Here is a 23,290-nt window from a genome sequence, read left to right as displayed (position 1 = left end):
ATTTAAGAAATTTGTTTATTCATTTTACATACCAACCACAGATCCCCCTCTCCTCCCCCCTCCCACTCCCTCCCCAGCCTTTCTGCCCCACCCCCCACTCACCACCCATCCTCTCTTTGGAAAGGGTAGGGGAGTCAGCAAAGCCTGGTACATTCAGCTGAGGCAGGCCCAAGCCCCTCCCTCCTGCATCAAGGCTGAGCAAGGCATCTCACCATATATAATGGGCTCCAGAAAGCCAGCTCGTGCACCAGGGACAGATCCTGATCCCACTGCCTGGGGCCCCTCAAACAGACCCAGCTATACAACTGTCTCCCATGTGCAGAGGGCCTCGTCCAGTCCCATGCAGGTCTGTCTAAAGTTCGTCGGTCTAAAGTTCGTTGGTCCCACGAACTTGGTTCATTTGTCTCTGTAACCAAATTTTTTTCCTTCTTCTTTTTTTAATAACAGTAAGATCCAGGGTTAGTTTTTGTAGCCATGGCTAGCTCTTCTGCCTCTGGCATGTTCGAACTTCCAGCCCTTGGAGAGATCATAGGGTTTGGTATGACTGTGTGGGGTTCCTGGGGCCTTGCCAAAATGCCAGTACAACTCTTGCCCCTTCAGAGGACCAGACAGGAGCACTGTACCACAGCCCTTGGGAGACTCTAGGGCCAGCTGGTCGAAGGTGAGGATCTTACCCCCAACCTTGAGGATGCGACTTCAGGCCCAGCTGCTCACCCACAGTGCACACACCTTCAGTTTGGGCACTTTGAAAATCCACACATCATCTGTGACCATCCCCACAACCACAGCTGTCTTGTTCTCTCGACCAGGAAGCTTCATCTTTTGGATCATCCATAACAGGGACAGAGGTGGCCAGTTAGTGCGACTCATAAATAACCTTTTCAGCACAACCTGATTGGAGGTAGAATTTGTTTGTCTGGCTAGAAACCTGTACGGCTTGACTAGCAGTCCCAGGTCCTGGCTCCTGGGCTCCTTGCGCCGAGCCTTTTGGTCCTTGTTATGTTGAATGTCAACACCCAGGATGGCACCTCCTGCTCAGCCAGGTCCAGAAATCTATTTTGTAATAAAGTTTTATTATTTATTCATTTATCTCCTTAATGTATATGGCTATAATGTAGTGTGTGTTTGTACACCACATGTATGCCTGGTAATCTCCAAGAGACTGGAATTACAGATGGTTGTGAGCCATCATGTGATTACTGAGATTTGAAACCAGGTACTCTGGAAGAGCACTGTTAATTAATTAATTAATTAATTAATTAATAAGAAAGAAAACAAGGAAAGGGGAATACAGTGAGGGTCAACCTCACACACAGCCGCCCTGATTTGTGGGGTGGGGGCTCCCTTGTTTACCCAGTAGCTCCTCTCACCACACCCCCAGGGGTAAGGGAATATGTGTGTGTGCACATGGGTAACTGTGAATATGTTCCAGTTTCCTTTGTGTTGAGTGAAGAAAGGGCTTATTTAGTTTACACCTCCATATCACAGTCCATCTTTAAGGAAAGTCAGGGCAAGAACTTGAAGCAGAAACCATGGAAGGATGTTGCTTGCTATCTCGCTCACATGCTCATGCTAGCTCCATTTATACAGCCCAGGACCACCTTCCCAGTTAATCGTGACACCTACAATAAGCTGGGGTTTCCTATATCAATTAACCATCAAGACAGTCCCTCACAGGCTAATCTGATCTAGGCAATCTCCCAGCTGAGGCTCCCTTCTCAGTTGACTCTAGACTGTGTCATTGACAGTTTAAACTAACTAGGACTGTGGACATGATATGAACACACAGGGATTAAGGGTATGTATGCACATGAAGTATATGCAAAGGGTAAGTGGGGAACGGGTGTGCACACACCCACACACACTGCATATGCAGCATAGCCAGACCTCATGCTCTGTCAGGACCAACGCTTTGTTCCCAACACTGTCCAACATTGGACCCCAGGACCTAGTCATCCCCTGGACATGGGCAGATGAGTAGATAGACTTTAGGTGTCTAGAGCTTGCCCAGATTTGGGTGGACAAAGGAGAAACTCTGGAAGAGGCCCTAAGAGGCCATACTCTGCTCCTTTCCAGTAGATAGGAGGTACCATGGAGTCTCCAGAGGCCAACTTCTTTGGCTCCAGTATGCCTGGAATATGGAAAGGGGACAAGAAGTAAAAGGATGTGGGTTAAGGATTCCTGTGCACCCTTCCTAAGGCCAAAGACCCTGACCCCTGACTCATCATGAGGTCAACTTTCCCCCCAAGGCAGTGAGGACCTGACTGAGGCCTCTGGGACCAACCCCCTTCTGAGAACGCTTTCTGCAGGCTCTTATCCTGTGTTGACATCACCTCCATCTTCAAGCTCAGGACAGGCTTTAGGCTTTGCTCAAGGTCACCCTGGAAGGGTGAAAGGACTGATGGGGCTTCCAGCAGCCTGGGCACTAGGACAGGGTTCTGGCTGCACGCAGGTGCAGGAGGGGCTCCTGTTGGCAACTGAACAAGGCATTGTGCTGGCTGGTCTTGTGTCAACTTGACACACAAACTCGTGTTATCTGAGAAGAGGGAGTCTCAATTGAGAAATTGCTTCCATAAGATCCAGCTGTAAGGCATTTTCTTAATTAGTTATTGATGGGGGAGGGCCCAGCCCATTGTGGGAGGTGCCATCCCTGGGCTGGTGGTCCTTGAGTCTATAAGAAAGCAGACCAAGCAGCCATGTAAAGCCAGCCAGTTAAGCAGCGCCCCTCCATGGCCTCTGCATCAACTCTTGCCTCCAGGTTCCTGTCCTGTTTGAGTTCCTGTCCTGACTTCCTTTGATGATGAACAGTGATATGGAACTGTAAACCAAAATAACCCTTTCCTCCCCAACTTGTTTTTTGGTCATGGTGTTTTTGATGCAGCAGTAGAAACCCTGACTAAGACAGCCATAGTGCTGGAGTCCTCATCAGCCATATAGCCAACATGCACCAGATCTGGGATGGACATCAAATGGCCTCTGCTTTGAAGGGTGGTGCCAAAGAGGAGCTGAGCCTTAAGCAGTTCTGGGTCACTAAAAAGAGGAAGGGGGTCTGGTAGTAGTACACCTAGCAGCTCCATGGCTTTCTGAAACAAGTGTCTACTCTCACACACTCAGAGGCTAAAGAACTGCCCCCACCATCTGCTCCATCTCCACAGCCTCTGGTGGACCCCAGACCAGCAGCTCTAGGCAGACTTAGATCCACAGGAATGTGGAGCAAGTTGAAAAAAAGGCCAGCCAGTACGAGAGCAATAAAAGCAGAAGTGTCTCCCGAGGCCTGGCCCCACCTTGCAGCATGTGAACTGTGGGATACTTCAGTCTCACCCTTCCTTCCAGGTCCCCCTCTCACAAGGGAGGGTCCTTGGGTAAGGCACTTCACTTCCCTGGCCTCAGTTTCCCCACCTGTCAATCAGAGAGGAGTGAAAAGGTAAATGCAGGAAAAGCACTTGGCCTCCAGCAAGACTAGACAGACATATGTTAGCATCACTGTCGCAGTGGCGATCACTGCAGTAAAGTGGTGAAACAGAGGCCCTTAATACAGAGGACACCATGTCAATGTCCTCCAACATATGTTCACCATCCAACCTTGACCATAGGAGAAGGATCAAAGATCCCTTGGTAGTGTTAGGATCCAGGTAGATGCCGCCAGTAGGTGGAGTATGAATGTAATTGGCCCCCATAAGCTCTTAGGGAGTGGCACTATTAGGAGGTGTGGCTTTGTTGGAGTGGGTATGATCTTGTTGGAGGAAAGGTATCAGTGGGGGCAGGCTTTGAGGTTTCCTATATTCAAGCTACTCCCAGTGTCACAGTGCAGTTCCTGTTGCCTTCTGATCAAGATATAGCCTGACTGCACACCACCATGCTCCCAGGGTGATATCGCCATGATGATAATGAACTGAACCTCTGAACTGTAAGCAACCACCTCAGTTAAATGTTTTCTTTGTAAGAGTTGCTGTGGTCGCCGGGCAGCGGTGGTGCACACCTTTAATCCCAGCACTCAAGAGGCAGAGGCAGGTGGATCTCTGTGAGTTCGAGGCCAGCCTGGTCTACAGAGCATGATCCAAGACAGGCACCAAAACTACACAGAGAAACCCTGTCTTGAAAAAAAAAAAAAAAGTTGCCATGGTCATGGTGTCTCTTCACAGTAATAGAAACCCTGACTAAGACAGCACCTGAACATATTCTTACAGTCCCATGTCATGTCCCTAAGTACCATCCCTAGTTACTAACAATATCTCAGTAAGTTGATGTTGGCTCAGGTGTGACAATGGACCAATGGAGGAGGAAGTCTGCTATGGAGGAGGCTGTACTGGGGGATGGGGAGGAGACTGTACTTTCCTAGCTGTTTTACTATGACCCACGACTCTAAAATTTAGCATTATAATTTGTTTGAGACAGAGTTTCATGTGTCCTAGGCTGGTCTCAAACTTTCTATATAGCCAAGAATGACCTTGAATTTCTGGTCCTCCTGCCTCTACCTCCTAAGAAGTGAGATTACAGACATGATCCACCACACCCAGTCTATGCAGTGCTGAGGATCAAACCCAGGGCTTCATGCATGCTAGGCAAGCACTCAACCAACTGAGCTACATCAGCCTAATTTTTACTAATTTCATAAAGCCCAATTTTATTGGTGAGTATAGTGGTGTACACCTGCAGTCATGGCTCCTTAGGAGCCTGAGAGAAGAAGATCACTCGATTCTAGGAGTTAAAGACCAACTTGGACCACATAGCTGTGTCCCATCTCAAAAAAGAAAGAAAAGGAGGAAAGGAAGGAAGAGATGGGGAAGGAAAGAGAGACAGAGGGAGGGATGGAGGGAAAAATAAAGAAGGGAGGAGAGGAGAGAAGACCAGCTTAGGCCTGACAATAGACCTATGATCCTAGCTGCTTGGGAGGTAGGCAATGGAAGTCAGAAAGTTCAAGACCAGCCTGAGCTACACAGAGACATTCTGTCTCAAATTTTTAAAAAAAGAAATTATTTTGAGACATGATCTTACATAGCCCAGGCTGGCCTCAAACTCACAGAAGCATGTATTCCCCCCCCCCCACACACACACACACACACTTGGCTTATGTAGTGCTGGGCATCAAGCCTAGGGCTTCATTCACGAGAGGCAAGCACTCTACCTACTGAGCTATAGACTCCCAGCCCCTCCTATTTTTTCTAAAGTTTAAAGAGCTGGGAATGTAGCTCAGTGGTGGACCAGTATGTTTTAGGCCCTGAGTTCTATCCCCAGCACCATTAAAAGAAATCAGCCATAATGAGGCAGAGCTGCATAAAAATAAGCTGATGGTTTTTAATGTACAGGATGAATATTCCCAAATGAGTCCTCCACACACAACCACAACCAAGAAATTGACAGTTCATCACCCAAGGAGCCAGCTCCTGGGCTGCTTGTCAGTGGAAATCCTGATTTCTACTGCCTATGCTGCATTTACCCACATGGAGCGGAGGTGTAGACATCAGAGCCCTGCCTCTGGGTTGGCAAGTTTTCCATCTCAGAGTTTGGTTTTTTTGTTTATTTGCCAGCTGGTCCAGTGGGGGTGATTATAAATATAGCTTCTGGGACATCAGCCTGGCTGCTGGGCTGCAGGGCCCATGTGTGTGTGGACCTCTGAGAAAACAGCCTCTGTTCAGTTACTAACACCGTTCTGTTAGCGCCATTTCCCTGTCCAGCCAGCCAGGCCCAAGCAGGAAGGGTCCTACTCCTGAGCACCTACCGAGGCAGACCCAGGCAAAAGCTTTAGCTCAGGGCTCCTTCTGAGCTGCCTAGGAAGCATACTATACTAGATAGGTCCCTGGCCAAGAGAGCTTGTGACCTGGGTGGGGCAGGAGCTGGGGACAGAGGAACAGGACAGAATTGCAGTGTCCAGACTCCAGCTCTGGTCCAGACATAAACCTACATTGCTGGTATGAAGTATATGATTCTTCCTCCCTACAGAGAACCCACCAGATGTGTATACACAACCCCCAGACATGTACACACAACCTCCAGGCATGTACACACATCCCCAAGCATGCACTATGCAGTCCCAATATGTACACACACAGCCTCCAAACATGTACATACAACCTCCAGGCATGCATACACAGCCCCAGATATGTACACACAATCTCCAGGCGCATACACACAGCTCCCTGGAATGTATATACAGTCCCCTAGACATGCACACAAAGCCTCAAGACATACACATCCAGCCTCTAGCCTGTAGACCCTGCCTCACATACAAGAACAAGCCCACATGCATAGCACACATGCAGATGCCTGTTGAACATGCACAAGCTGAGGGACTGCAATCAGCCACTTTCAGATGCCGATACTTGAGCACCAGATCTGGCTTAGCCATAGGCTGCTGTACAAGATGCCTTAGGCTGGGGCTGACAGAAAGCAAAAATGTACCTCTTATGGTCCTGGATGCTGGAAATCCAAGGGCAGATCTGTTGACAACCTCTCTATCTCATCTGGCCACGGGAGCTGGAGCTCTCTGATCTCTGTAGGAGCACTGCTGCTCTTCATGGGGCTCCACCCATATGTCCTGATTGCTGTCCAAGTCTCCCAGTACCTCAGCCTTAGGGTTAAGGTGTCAAATATGAGTTGAGGGGCACTTCAGACCTTAGCCTAAAGCAAGCAAAGCAGCCATCCACATACACACAAGTCTCCTTTCTCCAGGCATCAAACTGAGCCCACAGAGACCATGCCCACTCCCTCCTGTGGTGCACATGCAAACAGATATACACATACTGAGCAGACAGACACGGCTCACAAGGGCCCAGTCGGCAGGTAGAGAGATGGTGTCTACAGCTCTGTAGCCTAGATTTTTCCCCTTCTTGGAGCCTAGAAAAGGTCATCTTGCGGGTAGAGACAGTTCATCCTTGCCCCATGCCCAGGGCCAGCTGCCAGTAGCAAGAAGTCTTCTATCCTTCAAGACCTAGGACTTCTTCCTCTCCAATGAATGCGGTTGCTCTGATGGACCCTCACTGCCACCTTCTGTGGCCTGTGAACAGGGGGTCCCCTGCATCTGGGCAGACAAGCTGAAGTAAGGAATGGTGATGGACAAGTGAGCAAGAGAGAAGGGGACGTAATGTGGGCATCCAGGGCCTCAGAGGACACTGTCTTCTGCAAGAGTGCAGCTGTGATGTCACTGTCTAGAAAGGAAATGGCATGACATCAGAGCCTGGCCCCTCTCCTACCCCGAGTCGAGCTACCTTATACTAAGCCAGTTCCCTGCCCCATTTGCCAACCCCAGGATTCCACCTGGCTGGGGTATCCAGCCTGAAACCCAGAGATGCCCACCCACTTGGGACATCCACAGACTTGAGGCTTAGCCCCTGCCCACCTCTACCACAAGCAGAAGCCAGCTGTCTGTCTCAGCGAGGGCATAGTGGGTACTGGAAAGTACCCAACCTAGTGAGGTCTCTCTGAATAGTAGTCTCCAGAGCCATAGGTCCTGGGTTTTTTATCCATAAGCCACAGACCAAGAAACCAAGTCAGGACAAAGGAACTTCTCCTACCCATGGTCATCCTGGCCACAGACCAGGAAACCAAGGTCAGACCAGAAAACTCCACCTGCCCAAGGTCAGCCCATGGACGTTGAATGTAGGCAGCATGATGGTCTTTTAAACATCTAAGTGTCAAGGCCAACAGCACCTCTTCTTCCTTCATAACTGCCCACACACCCTGGCTGTGCCCCTAGGCTAGCCAGTGCTCCTGTCCAAGGCCCCACAGGATGCTCCTTGTGATGGTCAAGCTAAGGCACCCAGGCAGCTCGGATTATGGGGAAACAATCCAACTCTATGCACATGGCCAGCCGGTTCTTCAACTCTCCCTGAGATGGCCAGACCAGTCAGGCGGCTTTGGGCAGTCCCTGCCTCCTAGCTGCTCCCGGCTGGGAGAATCTGAAACCTGTCAGGCGGGTTTGGTCAAAATTCTGTCTTGCAAGTTCATACTGCTTGCTCCTATCTCTCCCAGAAGGGGATCACTCAGGACCGAGGCCCCGGAGGTCCCAGGCTGGCCCAGTGGCCATGTGAGTACAGGGCTACAGCAGGCAGGGCCCTTCTAGAAGCTGGGTGGACTGGAGTTGTTGGAGTGCTCAACATGGGGGCTGGAGACCCAGCTCAGACTTCAGAGCAGGAGGCCCGGGAGGCAGAAGGCAGGAAGCAGGCCTGGGAGGCGGGAGGCAGGGACAGGCAGGCTGGCCTGCCTTCACCTGTGGGAGGTATGGAGAACTACCTGATGCCTGGTCCTGGGGACCAAGCAAGGAGGAGAGGGGTCAAGGGTTTCCTGGGCAGAGGTTTGGGTGCAGCAAGAGCAAAGCCTGGCATGGCACTGTGGCCCCGAACTCTGCAGAGGGGTTCCAGGGCCTAGGAACAGGCTGGGTGTCTTATTCCTAATAGGCACCGTGTCCTGGACCTCTCACTGCCTAGCTCTTCATGGGCCTGAAGACTGCAGCCATGGGAATGAGGGGAGCACAGTGTCAGGTCCAGCCACCTGTAGCTCTGAGCTTGGCAGGGGGACATTGCCAGGCCCTGAGGTTGGGTCAGTAGCTGCAGTACTGTAGCAGGCATTGGGAGACAGTAGGATCAATCCCTAGTCTCCTGCCCCCAGGCCTGGGAGGTTGGAGTCAGGTTGCAGGTCCCTCTGTTACCTGAGCTGCAAAGCTGCCTTATTCTTTTACTTACGCCCAGGCAGCCAGTGTGCACACAAGCATGAGACATGCAAATGTCTGTGTCCACCTGCCTGTGTGTACACAGCCATCCCTAGCCCCGTGTAAGGGTTGTATGTGCAGCAGGGGATGGGCTGAAGTTGTGCAAAGGCATTTTACTTTTGGCATGTGTACATAGATGTAGGTTTCTCCAACTGAAGGTGCTGCTCTATCTGTCTGTGGTGGCTTCCTTTCTATGGGGGTTTATGTGTCAGAAAGATATCAGAAGCCACCCTCCCAAGGAAACCTCTCTACATTCAGCCTGCCACCCAGACTGACCCAAGAGGTTGCCAAGAGGCCTGTTTGTGTCTAGGCTATATCTCTTGTGAGCTGATGACTGTAGATAGATAACATCTCTGAATTTCAAATCTCTGTAGAATAAGAGCTGCCATGATTGACTATGAAGAACATGTGGGAACACATGGGGCTAGAAGCACTCTGTTCCCTTCCTGGCCCCCGATCAGGCACGGAAGCCCCATCACATATCAGGCTCCTCTTGTCTCCCCAGTCACCACCACCAGATTTTTGAATGGGAAAACCAAGACACAGCCAGACAAGCAGTTTGGCTAAAGCCACTGTGGAAGATGCTTTGCCCATCACTGCAGTCTCCCACACAGAGAATGAGAGGAGACGGAAGCAGCTGGACTCTGGTTCAAATCCAGCCTCTGCCTCCTCGCCTTTTGCTGGCTCCATGCCTTGGAGGCTGATTCATAGCATGGGATACTCAGTACTTCCTCCAAGGCCAAATGGACTCCAGTCACATCCTGGTGGTGTTCTTGGCCTGGAGCGGCCCATCAAGGGAGATAGCAGGCCAAGACAGCTTGGCTTTCTCGGCAAAGTGCTGGGAGGATGTTAACATCCCTGAGCCAGAAAATCCTCATGAGGTTCAGGGTGTCTGTGCTGTGTACAGTGGCATCTGCTGTCATTACTACCATTGCGGCCACTGCTGCTTTGTGTGCGTAGGTGGACATCAGATGGGTTGATCAAAAGCTCATCTGAAACACACTGAGGGTCTGCTGAAGAGTTCTCTTCCCTTGAGGGCCTTCTAAAAGAAAGGGGGCCAGGCATTAAGGACAGCCAGACAGGGTGAATACTGTTGTCTCCTCTGATTTCGCACTCTAGAAAGGGAAAGAAGCCAGCTGCCATCACCCACCAGTGACAGGAGTCCAGGGGCTCCAGCTACCTCAGAGATGGCACCTGGTCTTATTGGGAGTTACAGCTGGGTCCATGAGCCCTCACCTGTAGGGACTGGATGGCACTTTCCCTGGGAATGGCCACCAAAACCCATGGACTAGAGCATTTTGTGGCCGCCATTGACAGCAGGCCTCTGCTCTGAACACAGGGAGGGATTTGTCCTCCTACAAAAGGTCTTTTTGTTTGTGAGACTCAGTCCTGTCACATGGATAGAGGGCACTGTTAGCCCCCTGGGGGCTGTACATGAGGGAGATAAGGGGCTCAGGGTTCCTTCTGTCATGCACAGAATATGTGTCGTCACATGCCTTTTGCCTAGCACATGGTGGGAGTCTTACAGAAACTGGATACAGGACATGGGTGCGTCATCACCCCCAAATGAGGAAACAGGTGCTCAGAGGATAAAGCAACTTACCCAAAGCTATACATAGGAAGGACAAGAACCATATGCAAAGCCCAGGCTAGCACTCTAGGCTAGGGTAGTGGCTCTACTCTGGAACACCAGCCTGCTGGCCTGCTGTGATTGGCAATGGTTTTAAAGCCCCTGCCTCTTCTCAGAGGGCAGTCTGGGGAGCTGTGCCATGCAGATGAAAGGTCTGAGGTTCAACTGAGGCTCCTAGGAAGCAGGTGAGCCTGAAGAGCAGGTGGGGACCCTGAGAAGCAGGTGAGGGCTCTACAGAACAGGTAGGGCCCCATAGAGCAGGGGGGGGTCTAAAGTTCAAGTATGACTCCTGGGAGCTCCCTCGGGGTAGTGGAGGCCCCCACAGAGAATATAGGTGCCCTAGAAGGTAAATGGGGACCTAAAGGTGTGGATAGGGGCTCTTGAGATAAGTAGCGATCCCATGAAGCAGGCAGAGATTTTTGGAGCAAGTGAGGGACTGGGGGTGGGAGGGCAGAGGATGGGAACCTGAGGTTTCAGTTGGCTTCCTGGGAGGCAGGCAGAGCTTAGAGTATGCCTCCTGGTGAGAACATGAATAGAAAGCTTCTGCTGTCCCTCAGGCTTCTTCACCGTAGAGTGCTTTCCTAGGCTCAGACAGGGGAAAGGTTCCAGTTTAGGGACATGCTCTGTTTGGTTCCCGTGAGCTGTACTGAGCTGGTTTGAGTAGCACTGAACATGTCCATGTAGAAGCTGTATCTCACATCCAGCCTCCTGCCAGCTTTGATTCTGAGCACACCCCCACCTCTGTCCCTGTATCTTCACAGACAAAGGGAGGCAGAGTAAGCCTGAAGGTGCGTAATGTCTGTGTAGGTGGCAGCTGCTCCCAATTTTGTACCTGCCTCCTCAACTGCCCAGGCAGCAACAAAAGATGGAGCTGAGGCTGATGAGCAGCCTTGCCCCTCTACCAGGTGCTTCCCAAGGATTCAGTGCCTACACAGACCTTCCAGCCTGGATGTCAAGAGTGAGGGCCCTGTCTAGAGACCCTAGGGATCAGGGTTAGGCTTCAGGTCTCTGCCTACCCCTACTCTGTGTTTAGCAGCCCCAAAGCACCCTCACATGCTTCTGGGTACCCCTCTTGTAGGTTGAAGACTGCATCAAGTCTATTACTCTTGCAGGCTTCTTCTCACTTCACAGCTTCTCACTTCTCACTCCCTACAGCCTTGGCCTCTGAAAAGACCCACTCCCACCCACAGAGTGCCCTGTATTCCCAAGCTGCTAGCCACCTTTAGCAAGCCTAGACTCACAGAGCAGGCCTACTGGGGACAACCACTCTGCAGATCTGTGGCACAAGGCTTCTGGGCATGGGCTTGTGTATTTTTAAAAGCCAGGTTCATTCTACCCATGGTCACCCATTTCTACACCAAAATGCCAAGGCTTAAAGAATGCACCCAGGCGACTACTACCCTCCATTTCCTTTTCCCTGCCCAGACCCCAAAACTCCAGAATGGTAGGAGCTGGACACAAGGACACCCTAGGCATGACAGGGGCCCAGGAAACTGACTTCCGCTTTATCTCAGTCATATGTGTTTCTGCCATCTGACTACCAGGGAAGTCATGTCATCCCTATAACAATGTTACCTTGGATCAGGATAACCTTGCTTGGTCTTGTCATGGCCCTGGGTGCCTGGACAGGATGCACCATGTAGGTCTGAGGGAACTAAACCAGTGTATAGCAGAGAATTCACAACTGACCTTGAGGAGGGAACCTTGAGAGTAACAGCCAAGTGGTGTGTGTGTGATAGGCTAGAATGAAGAAAGGCAACAGCATATGGCCCCAGAGCCTATATAGGCCTCGCCCAAGCCTACAGGCACCTCAGGATCCCTTGGACTGCTCCTCTACAGGTGTTGGCCCAGCCCATAAAGCAGGCGCTAGGGGCCTGGGGAGAGGCACCGGCTGGGCAAGTCTGTGTGGAATTACAGGTGCTGGCTCAGCCCCTTCCTAGCCCTGTTTGTCCCAGCCAGCCGGTCCCACCTCCTGGCCTTTAGCAAGGTAAGACCTACACAGCTGAGCATACTGGCCCTCTGGAAAACATCCCAAGCTCACACTAGCTGAATAAGCAAGGTCTGTCTTCAAATCTACCTCCCCCCATGAAAGAGGTGGGGCCAGACCTGTTTGAACCCCGGTTCCCCGACTGGGAGAGAAGTTCCTGGAGATGTCTTGAGGATTCGGTGGTTATGGTAGAAGTGATACCTGTATTGAATTCAAGGAGGAAAAAAGGCAGCTAGAGTCATGTGACCTGGGACGGGGACCCTCAGCCTCTGGCACTCAGTGTTGGGGTAGTTAGCTAAGCCACAAGGACATCCCTCCTTGAGATGAGCCTCAGCTCCTAGTCCCTAATTGAGGGACCTACCAGTTCTTCATTCCCATATTCCTCACCTAAAAACAGAGCCACCAACTGTCATTTCCACCACTGTAGCCTGCTGTGAGGAGTCGGAGCCCCGGTGGGTCTGTAAACAGTTTGGGAGCCCACCTTCTTACTGGTTTCTGTCCCCACACCATAGCTGTCTGTGCTCAGTGAGTTCCTGTGGCCACCACAGCCACTGTATGACACAACAGCCACCACCCCTTCCCCCCACTCCTAGCCCAGCCCCCAGAAGTCAGTCTACTTAGTGCTCTGACCCATGCAGATTCTACTATTAACCATTTCATCCTCCACACTCCAACCTTTAGCCATTCACTCTCTACCCCTCCCCTGGGCAGCCTCTCACAGTGAGCAGATTTGCCCCACACATGGGAAGTTCACCTACTTGTCAGCCCACAGCCCTACTTAAATCAACCCTCTCCCCACTCCCCTCTCTACAGGCTGGACCCATAAGGGCAGCAGAGGTCACAGGCCTCCTCATAGCTAGTGCAGAATCACCAGCGCACAAGGAGCCATGGACAGCTTCATGGAGTCACTGAACAGACTGAAGGAGGCCCATGAGAAGGAGGTCCTGGGTGAGTGGCTAGTAGAAGGCTCCATTGTGCTCACAGGAAGATGGGGGGGGCGTCTGTGAAGGTTGGGGAACTTCCAAGGAACCCCTCTGGTACTCAGTAAGTCTGTCTGGAGAACAGAATCCTGACCCAAGGACACAAGCTGCATGCTCAGTGTTCAGATGACCAGCCTGGGCCCAGACTTGGCTCAGAGCACTTCCTCATCCAGAATGTTTTCAGACCACACCCCATGGTGTGGGCCAGGAGAGGGGCATATTCAGGGATCATCATCAACACCTCATGACCACAGCTGCATGCAGCCCCCAAGCATGTCCCTGCTATTCCTCTCAGAGGGCTGGCAGCTCTAGCACAATGGCCCTCACCCAGAGGGAGAGGGACCCACTCTAGAGGATCCTAGGGTCATATGAAGTGTCTCCAGCACTGAACAGATGCCTCCCTCTCCCCTCCAGGCCCTGCTAAGTTCCCTGCTGGTCAGGGCACCCTCAGCCCACCTCCTTGTAATTCCAATTCAGTCCTTGGAGGCCTTCCAGAAAGGGCCATTTGAAGGTCAAGGAAGCCAGACACTCCCCTGAGCCTCAGGGAAGAAGCCAGTCTGCCCTTCTGGGAATCCCTAGGCCTACCCAGGCTGGGATCAGCCTCACTGGATCCCAAGGAGGTGTGTCAGTGAAAACTTGTTCTGAAAGCCTGCTGATTGCACATCTAGTGTTAGGGGAAATGTCCCAGAAGCAACAGAAGAGATACCTGGCCAGATGTGAATGGGGATACAAGCTAGGGTTAATAGGATTTCATCTTGAGAGGTGAGGCATCATCGCTGACCAAGAGGAGACCAGGCCACTCCCTAAAGAGGACTGGACCCTTTTTAGGCAATTGGTTTGGGCTGGCAGACAACCCTCATGACACCTAAGGGATTTGGTTGGATACATAGGAACTCAGGGTGGGGCAGACGCTGCTGAGCCCCAGGGGTAAAGAACCTGCAGCTGCTGAGAAGGTAGATGCTGGCCCCACCCTAAGATCATGTGATTTGAAGACTGAATAGAACCTAAGTAGAAGAGAAAGACAGGTGCCGGGTCTTCCCATTCCATTCTCTGCACCCAGTAGGCACTGGAAGGTCCAGAAGTTAGGGATATATCTAGCTTCCCTTCCCTAACACTGGCACTACCCACCCCCCAAAAAATTAGCCACTCTTGGATGCTCTGCTCCTATCAGATGGCCAGCCACTTACAGGACCAGGGTCTCTGTCAACCTCTAATCAGTGCCAGGCCTCAGTTCAGGAAACCAGAGCATCTGGGCAGCGGGTGCAGATGGGGTGTCCTCCCCAAACCCTTCCAAGGCAGATAGCAGGAGTCTGGAGAGGATCCCACGTGACAACCAGGGCAGGAGTTTCCACGTCATGCCTTAGCCTAGCCAGTGTTGTGAGGAAGCAGCTGGGCCGGGCCTAACCTGCACCTTTTCTATCCTCTCTGCCAGGCCTGCAGAACAAGCTTCTAGAACTGAACTCTGAGAGGTGCCGGTGAGTCCGCCTGGCCGAGCCATCAGATCAGGAGGGTGGCTGTTCTCACAGGCGATGGCCACCCACACTGCCCCCAAGGTCCCAGGATGGCAGCACCCAGAATCCCAAATGAAGAAGGGAAACAGCATGGCAGAGAGGGGGCAGGGAGTCTCTTGGCCAAGGTGGCATACTACTTACGTGGTAGAGCCAGGACTGGACCATGGACATGCTGGCCCCAAGGGGTCTAGTGTGGCCCTCCACGTGGAGACCCAAGGAGACCAGAGCACCAGTGACAGTACTTGTGAGGTCCAATGCACAGCCTCAATTGCTGGTGGTTGGCCTGCAGGTCACCTTCCTGTGTCCCATCTCTGACTAAGCCAGTGGTTCTCAACCTTCCTAAAGCTGTGGTCCTTTAATACAGTTCCACATGTTGTAGTGACACCCAACCATAAAATTATTTTCATTGCTACTTCACAACTGTAATTTTGCTACTATTACGGGCCATAATGTAAATATTTGTGTTTTCCTATGGTCTTAGATGACCTTTGTAAAAGGATTGTTTGACCTTCTCCCCCTTCAAGGAGTTGTGACCCACAGAGAAACAATGAGAAACAACAGACTAGACCAGGGTCCATATGTGCCATAGCTAAGGTAACATGAAGACAAAATAGACCGTGAGAACAGTTCTATCTGGGAGTACGGAACTGAGCCTCCTCTGAAGGGCCACACTTCAGGACAGGTTCCCACAGGGAGCTGCCAGGGACAATCCACCCAAACCCAGGCTATGCTGGGCATCAAGACCAGCAGCCCACCTTAACTGTTTGCCACACAGGGATGCACAGAGAGTAGAGGAGCTCTTTGCCAAGAACCACCAGCTCCGGGAGCAGCAGAAGGCCCTGAAGGAGAACCTGAGGGTGCTGGAGAACAGGTGAGGTGGCTCCTCCCAGAGCCAATCTGGGAGGCTTTAGCACAAACCAGCCCAGTCAGATGTCTCCAAAGTAGGGATCTGCAGGACCTTAAGAGAACCTTCTTTCCAAAATTCCTTCCCAAACTTAATTGCACATGGGTTGCTAAGCCCTCAGCAGGAGACAGGCCTGGGGGACCATGGAACACAGTTGGGAAAAGCAGGACATGTCCTGGAACGGGGCAGAAGGAGCCAAATGTCAGCCTCAGTATGACTTCTCCTGTCCCCAGGCTGCGGGCTGGCTTGTGCGATCGCTGCATGGTCACCCAGGAGCTGGCCAGAAAGAAGCAGCTGGAACTGGAAAGTGCACACCTGCAGAGCCTACAGCATCTCTGCATCCTCAGTGAGCCGCACCCACAGGCCAGGGACCCCAGAGCCTGGCCAGCCCACACAGAGCCACAGGGAAAGGAGGAGACATGGCCCACTCTGGTTCCCAGACACATGGGATGAGGCCCCCAGTGACCCGTGTCTCTTCTCACATCAGTTCCTGGGCCAGGGCAACCCCACTCTCCTGACCTTCCTGGGGGAGCCCTAGGAACAAGCTGGAGTGCCAGCTTCACCCTTCTGCAAACCTCAGGCAGAGGTTTACTCAACACCATCCCACAGTCCACTCCTACAGCCAGTATTATTATATTCCCTCTTGCTATGTGCCAGGCTAGAGCAGGACAAGGAAGGCTTCCCTGGTACTTGGGAGCCACTTGTCTCCATCCTCCATGACCTCACTAATCACAAGCACTCTTTACAGCCAATGAGATGAATGGGCTGAGGGAAGAAAATAAGCTCCTGAAGGAAGAAGTGAAGAGGCTTCAGAGTTTGGGGTGAGTGGGACAGCACAGGCCCAGACACCCGCTCAGTAGGCCTATGTCTTCCTAGATTCCTGCCCCACAGCGTGGCCTGGCTTCCCTGGGTGCTCCAGCTTCTGTATCCTCATTGTCAGCCTTGTGTCCTCTCCAGAGACAAGGCTGCACCCCAGGCCTGGGAGGGCACCTCAGAGCCCCCATCACCCATGCCTCTTCCCTCACCCGGTAACCGGAAGGGTGCCACCGAGAACCCCCCAGGAGTCCTGGAGGAAGCTGAGGAAGAACAGCCAGGTACAGGTCCACAGTGTTAGTGGGGTGGCTGGGAGATTGGGTACCTGGGTGTTCCCACAGTATCTCTCTAGCTCTCTCTCATCCTTCCTCCCACAGATAAGGTATCAAGTCACAAGACATCCCCGGTGTCCAGAATCTCTCCAGCTGCAAACCTGCCTGAGCCACGAGCCTTGGACATGGTGAGGACATGTGTCCTGACCCCTACCCGCCCCTAAACACTCAGTTGCCATCCAGGCAAGCGGGCTGGCAGCCATGGTCCTGCTATGTGCAAGTACTATGTGCCAGCTTCACAGCCATCAGGTCTGTCCCCAGGCCAGACAGGGACACCAAGCTTCATGGGAGGCGGGGGAGGACAGCCTGAGTGAGGTGCCCTGCCAGGCTGACCTGCCCACCATGTACAGAGCCCTCAGTGCATCGCCAACCAACTGCACTCGACAGTAGCTGTGGTGCGGCCTGGCTCCCGGGCCTGCCCACCAGACTGTGGCACTGCCAACGGAACACCCCCACCGCCATCCACCAGAAGCAGCCCACCCAGCCCAGCACATGAACATGGCTTCCCTGTGGACAGGTGAGGCCCTACCTACCCACCAATGAGAGCAGCTCTCTGCTGGTGCCCCATAGTAGAGAACCAGCAGCCTGGGAAGTGCTGCTCAGTATCTCTCCAGGAAACCTACCGTTCCCTGGGTTGACTTTTCTGGACATCCAGGTTGACTCACAGTTCCCACATCTCCTGAGTGACTATGGCAGAGGCAGGACACTGTATACACCTTGGCTAGGGCACTCAGAAGACAGACCTATATAAATCCGGAGTCTCGCTGCCTGCAGAGCCAATAGGGCTGTGGGAGATGGACAGAATGATCAGATACCCTAGGTAGCTAGTGCTCCCCCACAAGATAGCCTAGTTTACTTCCTGTTGCTATGATAAACAAACTCTGTCCAAACGCAACTTAAGGGAGGAAAGGGTTTATTTCAGTTCACAGGTCAAGATTCATCACTGAAGGAAGACCTGCTTGCTGTTCTATGCAGCATTACCTCTATCAGGGAACTCACCGCCAAGAATGTACAGCAGGAAGCATGGAGGAGGATGCTTGCTAGCTGGCTCTTACACTTACATTCAGTTAGCTTTCTTATACAGCCTAGGAGCTTTTGTCCAGGGGATGGTGCCATCCACCATGGGCTGGTCTCTCCTACATCAATTAATAATCAAAACAATCTCCCATGCATCAGCCAACCAGATCTGGGCAGTCCCTCAAATGAGACTCTCTTATCAGGTGACATTGTGTCAAGTTGACAGTTAAAATTAACTAAGACACAGGAGGAGGAACAGGACCCAGTGTCCAGGCTCTGGGTCTTCTATACACAGTGACCTCCAGAACTAGGGCCTGAGAACCTGCCCTCTTCCATGGCCATGTGACCCCAGGTGGCTTGCCTGACCATCCATGAAGTGGGGTGTCTATTGTCCTCCCTCTGGGAGCTCACTTAGCCAGTCACTGCTGGCCAGTGGCCAGCATCATCGTTCTTCTCTTCCCCCTAGCTTCCTGCGGGTCTCCCGGCCATCAGCCATAGCCTATGAGACCCTGAAGCGCTGCCTTCAGACTGATCGCCTCTGTCTTCTGAATCGCCACCTGTCTCTGCACCTGCAAAGTCCCCACAGCAGCCCCCTGGCTCCTGCTATAGCTGCCAACAGCCCCCTGCCCCAGGGCCTGAAGACTAGAGAGGCAGAGGCATGGGAGGAGCCTGGTGCCTTGGTGGGCATGCAGGACCCACAGCTAGAAGGAGCATTGCAGCTGCTGCTGGTCCAGCAGCAGCTGCAAGCACAAGCACGGGCAGGCAGGGCCAGGTTGAGGGGCCCGTCCACACAACATGTACCACCTTCCCCACCAGCTGCCTCAGATTCTGAGAACTCAGAGAGTGGGGCCCCCAGGACAGCTCTGAGCACAGAGGCCCAGCCTGATGGGTGGCACCCTCAGGCCACAGGCCAATGTAGCCCCCCGAGGGAGGAGATACATGTGACCACTCAGGACTGTCCTCCAGACAAGCCTCTGGACCTCTCTGACCGGGGACGGTGTCGGGACATCCCCAAATCCACTGGCCAACCTTTGCCTCTCAGCACCACAGTTGTCCACACTCCCAGCCCCCAGCCGACCACCTTGTCCAGACCCATGATTCACAGCCCCCATACTCTCAGCAATGACGGCAGCACACAGACCAGAGCTCAGGAGCCTGAAGAACACTCTACTCCCAAGGTAAGAGTCCCAGCCCTGCTCTCATCCTCTATGCCACTGCACTGCAGGATGGCATTTACATTTCCTTGGGCTGCCTTCTCTCTGTCCCACCAGTTGGTGCCAAAGAGCAGTGTAGATACCCTGTTCACACTCAGAAAGGACTGAATACCTACTACAGCCTGAAGATGGAGCTGGCTCAGGGCATACACAGAGAGAGAGAGAGAGAGAGAGAGTGTGTCAAAGCATTAATTTGCCTCTCCCAGGATACCTCACACCCTCTCCCAGGGACCCATGCCAGCCTGACCTCTCCTGGAAGACCAGCAGAGGAGGCTGGAGGAAGGCCCAGGCCAGCACCCCACCTGCAGAGTCCTGACACTGATGGGACCACAGGTAAAGTCAGCATTCAGAGCACCAGTCCAGTAGGAAGGGAGGTGCAGTGGGAAGGGAGGTGCAGTGGGAAGGGAGGTGCAGTGGGAAGGGATGTGCAGTGGGAAGGGAGGTGCAGTAGGAAGGGATGTGTAGAGGGAAGGGATGTGCAGTGGGAAGGGAGGTGCAGTGGGAAGGGATGTGTAGAGGGAAGGGAGGTGCAGTGGGAAGGGATGTGTAGAGGGAAGGGATGTGCAGTGGGAAGGGAGGTGCAGTGGGAAGGGAGGTGCAGTGGGAAGGGATGTGTAGAGGGAAGGGATGTGCAGTGGGGAGGTGCAGTGGGAAGGGAGGTAAGTGGCAGCCTATTGGCCTCCAGCTGAGTCTCTCCCGCTGTAAATAGAGGCTGTGAGGTTCAGAAGACATTGCTCTATTCACATTTGAGGAAGGGAGGCCCCAACCCACAGGGCTGTAGGAGCCAAGCAGGAGGGTACCTAGCAGGTGAGCCTGGGTTCAGATCTCCCGCAAGAGCCCTGGGACAGGTTACCAGGCCCTGTGTGTCCTCATCTGAAGAGTTAGTCTCCTTGTCCTGGGACAGCATGCCCAAGCCCATCAGCCTGGCTGATGCCATCTGTGTCTTTCAGAGCCCAACAAGGTCAGGTCACAGAGGCCAGAGTTGGAGCAACTGGAAGAGTCAGACACCAAGGTGGGTCCTCAGCCACTCATTCAAGGTGGCCCTGGCAGATGCCCAGGCAGGAAAGGGGGTGTTCCTTGCGCTGAGTGTGTCTCCTTCTGCCCAGGTGGGTCTGACCTCTGAAGCAAGTGCAGAGCCGAGCGTGCTAGGAGAAGGACATGCTGAGGACCATCAACAGGGTCCACAGCAGAAGAGGAAGCGGACCTCAGATCTTCAGGACAAAGGTACTCACCTCCTAGAAGCTGAAAGCCAGAGAAACACCTAGGGAGGGCATACAAAACCACAGGGCTGCTGCAGATAGGACAAGGTATGTGGCAGGTACCTCTCCTAGACACCTGGAGAATGGTGTCTGGGGACCAGCTAGAGCCTGACAGAAGCCCTGAGCCTCCCTAGCAAAGGCCTCTGTGAATCCTGACCAAATGACCTCCTGGAGATCCGTACTCCTGGGCCTTAGCTTCCTTCCCTCAAGAGGACCAACACCAAATCTCCATAAAACTTCAGTGGGGCTGGGCGGTGGTGGCGCACACCTGTAATCCCAGCACTCGGGAGGCAGAGGCAGGTGGAGCTCTGTGAGTTCGAGGCCAGCCTGTTCTACAAAGCTAGTCCAGGACACGCTCCAGAGCTACAGAGAAAACCTGTCTCAAAAAAAAAAACAAAAAAAAAAAAAACAAAAAAAACACTTCAGTGGGATAGGAGTGGAACTAAGAGGGCCGAGGATGGAGCTCAGCGGTAGAAGGCTTGCCTAGCATGCACAAGGCCCTGGATTCTATTCCCAACACTTAAAAAATTGACATCTTCCACAGAAAACAATATTTTAGGTTTTTGGTTTTGAGACAGGGTCTCATTATGTAGCCCTGATTGGCCTGGAACTTACTCTGTAGACCAGAGATACCTCAAAATCACAGAGATTGTCCTGCCTCTGCCTCCTGAGTGCTGGCATTAAAAGCATGCACCACCACACCCAGCCACAGTGAAGTGTAATTCACATTGTTATCTTAGACTACATAGCAAGTTCAAGGACAGCCTATGCTACTATGAGCCCCTGTCTCAAAAAGGGGGAGAAAAAAGAGAGCGGAACTGAGGACATTTATTACTGTCCCTCTGGAAGCAGCTCCTTGGGACTGGCATCCTTGGACCCTCTTGTACACCTTTGGGCAGCCACATCTGCTGGCCCTGTGTTTCTTCAGTGTTAGGGTTGCTCACGTGTTTGCCCAGGGTGGTGCCTTTGAGCTCAACTCTGCCCGATAAGATAGCAGGAATCTCAGCCTGGTCCTGGGTATGAGAATCAGGACACTTCCTGCTCCAATACACAATGGTGAGTCTTTGAACACCTAAGCTAATATGCATGTGGCCTATGTTTGCCCAGGCTACAGCTCAGCAGGCTGGGCTGGGGCCACCACAATAAGCTATTGTTGCCAGAAAGAGACTGACCGCAGCCTGTGTTTGCTCCTAGTGGAGGCCTGGGCGCCTGTGTCATTTCCAAGCACTTCCTGCTGTGTGCGCATGGAGTGGGGTGTGGTCCACTGGGTTCCCAGTGTGTCACCTTCCACCTTTCACACTGAGCAAGCCAGCCCCCCTTATCCTCCCAGGTAGAATTGGGCAAGGGACAGCTGGCACCAGGCGCCCTGTGGGTGGCACTCCTCCATTCCAGGACGCTGCCTGGTAGTCAGTGAGAACAATCACAATCTCATGTCTTGTAAGGGTCATGCTCCCACGTGACCTAGCACATCCCAGCATTATCTTGAGCCATGCAGAGTGGAAGGGGTATGTAGGTGTCTCTGCTTTGAGCCTACAACTCCACCTGGCAGATAGAATTGACATTGCTTGACAGGTGGGGAAACTGAGGCTTGATGAGTTAATTGGCCCAAAGCCACAGGTCTGCTGCATAGACACAGCATCTCAGAAGGTCCTGGGTGTGACCTGCCCAGAATCAGATGCCCCTCCATTGTAGTCACAGTCCCAGCCACCCTGGCAGTGAGGGAGACAGTGGGTCAGGCTCTGTGAGAGGGCTGGCCCTTTTGCTGCTCTCTTGTGCTCCACCTCCCGTGCTCCAGCCATTCAACTCCTTGTTAGGAACAAGAGTGGCCAACTGACTTCACGGAGTTGAGCTTTGCTGAGCCTAAAAGTTGAAAGCCGCTGGGCGGTGGTGGCGCACGCCTTTAATCCCAGCACTCAGGAGGCAGAGCCAGGCGGATCTCTGTGAGTTTGAGGCCAGCCTGGTCTACCAAGTGAGTTCCAGGAAAAAGGAACAAAGCTACACAGAGAAACCCTGTCCCGAAGGGAAAAAAAAAAGGTTGAAAGCCAGAGAAACACCTAGGGAGGACATACAAGACCACAGGGATGCTGCCATGCTTCTTCAAACTTCGTATTTCCCACAGCCCTCAAGAAGCCATCTCAAGGGAGGAGGAAGCCAAAGGAAGCTCTGACCCCAGCAGACGGCCCCAGGAGCCCAAGGGACATGGAAGACTTCAGCCTCCTCCCCATTAACAACTGCCAGGAGTCCTAACCCACCAGACTGAGAGACACTGTACTTGCCCAGATGTGCCTTTCTGTCACAAACTATTGCTTGCACAAGTCAAAGCACCCAACCTGAAGACAGCTTGGAACAGTCAGAGCACCCAGGCTCTTCCTACTTTCAGAGGGGCTGGTGCATCAGATCCCCTCCCAGGTCTCTGGACAGCTCCTCCCTCTCAGCACTGTTGGGAGATAGAACAACACCTGTGGGCAGGATAGGAACTAGGGGAGCCTCAGTCCAGCCCGACCCACTGCTTCTTTTTCTAGGCAATGCCCCCACCTCCCGTGCAATCGCAGGTCCCAGACTCTGCAGACTTTTCCAGGTCAGGAAGGAAGCCTAGGACAGCGGTCTCAGGCGCCCCCTTGTGGGGTCTGAGTAACTGCAGCCAGCAAAGGGGGAAAAAGGAAGGCAGTGTGCAGGGTGCCTGGTTAGATGTGACCTGTGCAGAGCTCAGAGAAGAATAGGAATGGCAATATACGCAGCTGGCAGGGCTGAGGTCAGAGGCATTGACTCATTTAAGCAGGTGATCCAGGATTAACTGGGTCCAAGCTCAGGAAGACAAAGCAAAAGTAGCCCTTATGTTCTATCGAGCCCCCGCAGACAACCTGGTGAGGAGGAGACTCAGGGACCTATGTGTATGAAGTTTAAGAACAAAGACAGGCACTGTGGGCAAACGGGTAAGT

At 52.8% G+C, this 23,290-nt stretch overlaps 1 protein-coding gene and 1 pseudogene across 1 annotated transcript; one reads left to right on the top strand and one right to left on the bottom strand.

The window, feature by feature from the left end:
• Positions 1-459: 459 nt before the first annotated feature.
• LOC118581947 lies at positions 460-10,250 on the bottom strand (annotated as a pseudogene).
• A 2,958-nt stretch (positions 10,251-13,208) lies between these two features.
• Positions 13,209-20,357, top strand: Rbbp8nl (RBBP8 N-terminal like). Its single transcript, XM_036184338.1, has 12 exons — positions 13,209-13,269; positions 14,734-14,776; positions 15,588-15,683; positions 15,950-16,062; positions 16,465-16,537; positions 16,674-16,816; positions 16,907-16,989; positions 17,212-17,378; positions 18,345-19,056; positions 19,299-19,425; positions 20,043-20,104; positions 20,199-20,357. The coding sequence occupies exons 1-12, from the start codon at positions 13,209-13,211 to the stop codon at positions 20,355-20,357; spliced, it is 1,839 nt and encodes a 612-aa protein (XP_036040231.1).
• Positions 20,358-23,290: the final 2,933 nt, after the last annotated feature.

The sequence above is a fragment of the Onychomys torridus genome, chromosome 4, assembly GCF_903995425.1.
Source record: "Onychomys torridus chromosome 4, mOncTor1.1, whole genome shotgun sequence".
Lineage (NCBI taxonomy): Eukaryota > Metazoa > Chordata > Mammalia > Rodentia > Cricetidae > Onychomys > Onychomys torridus.
This window is presented reverse-complemented; position numbering and strand designations above follow the sequence as displayed.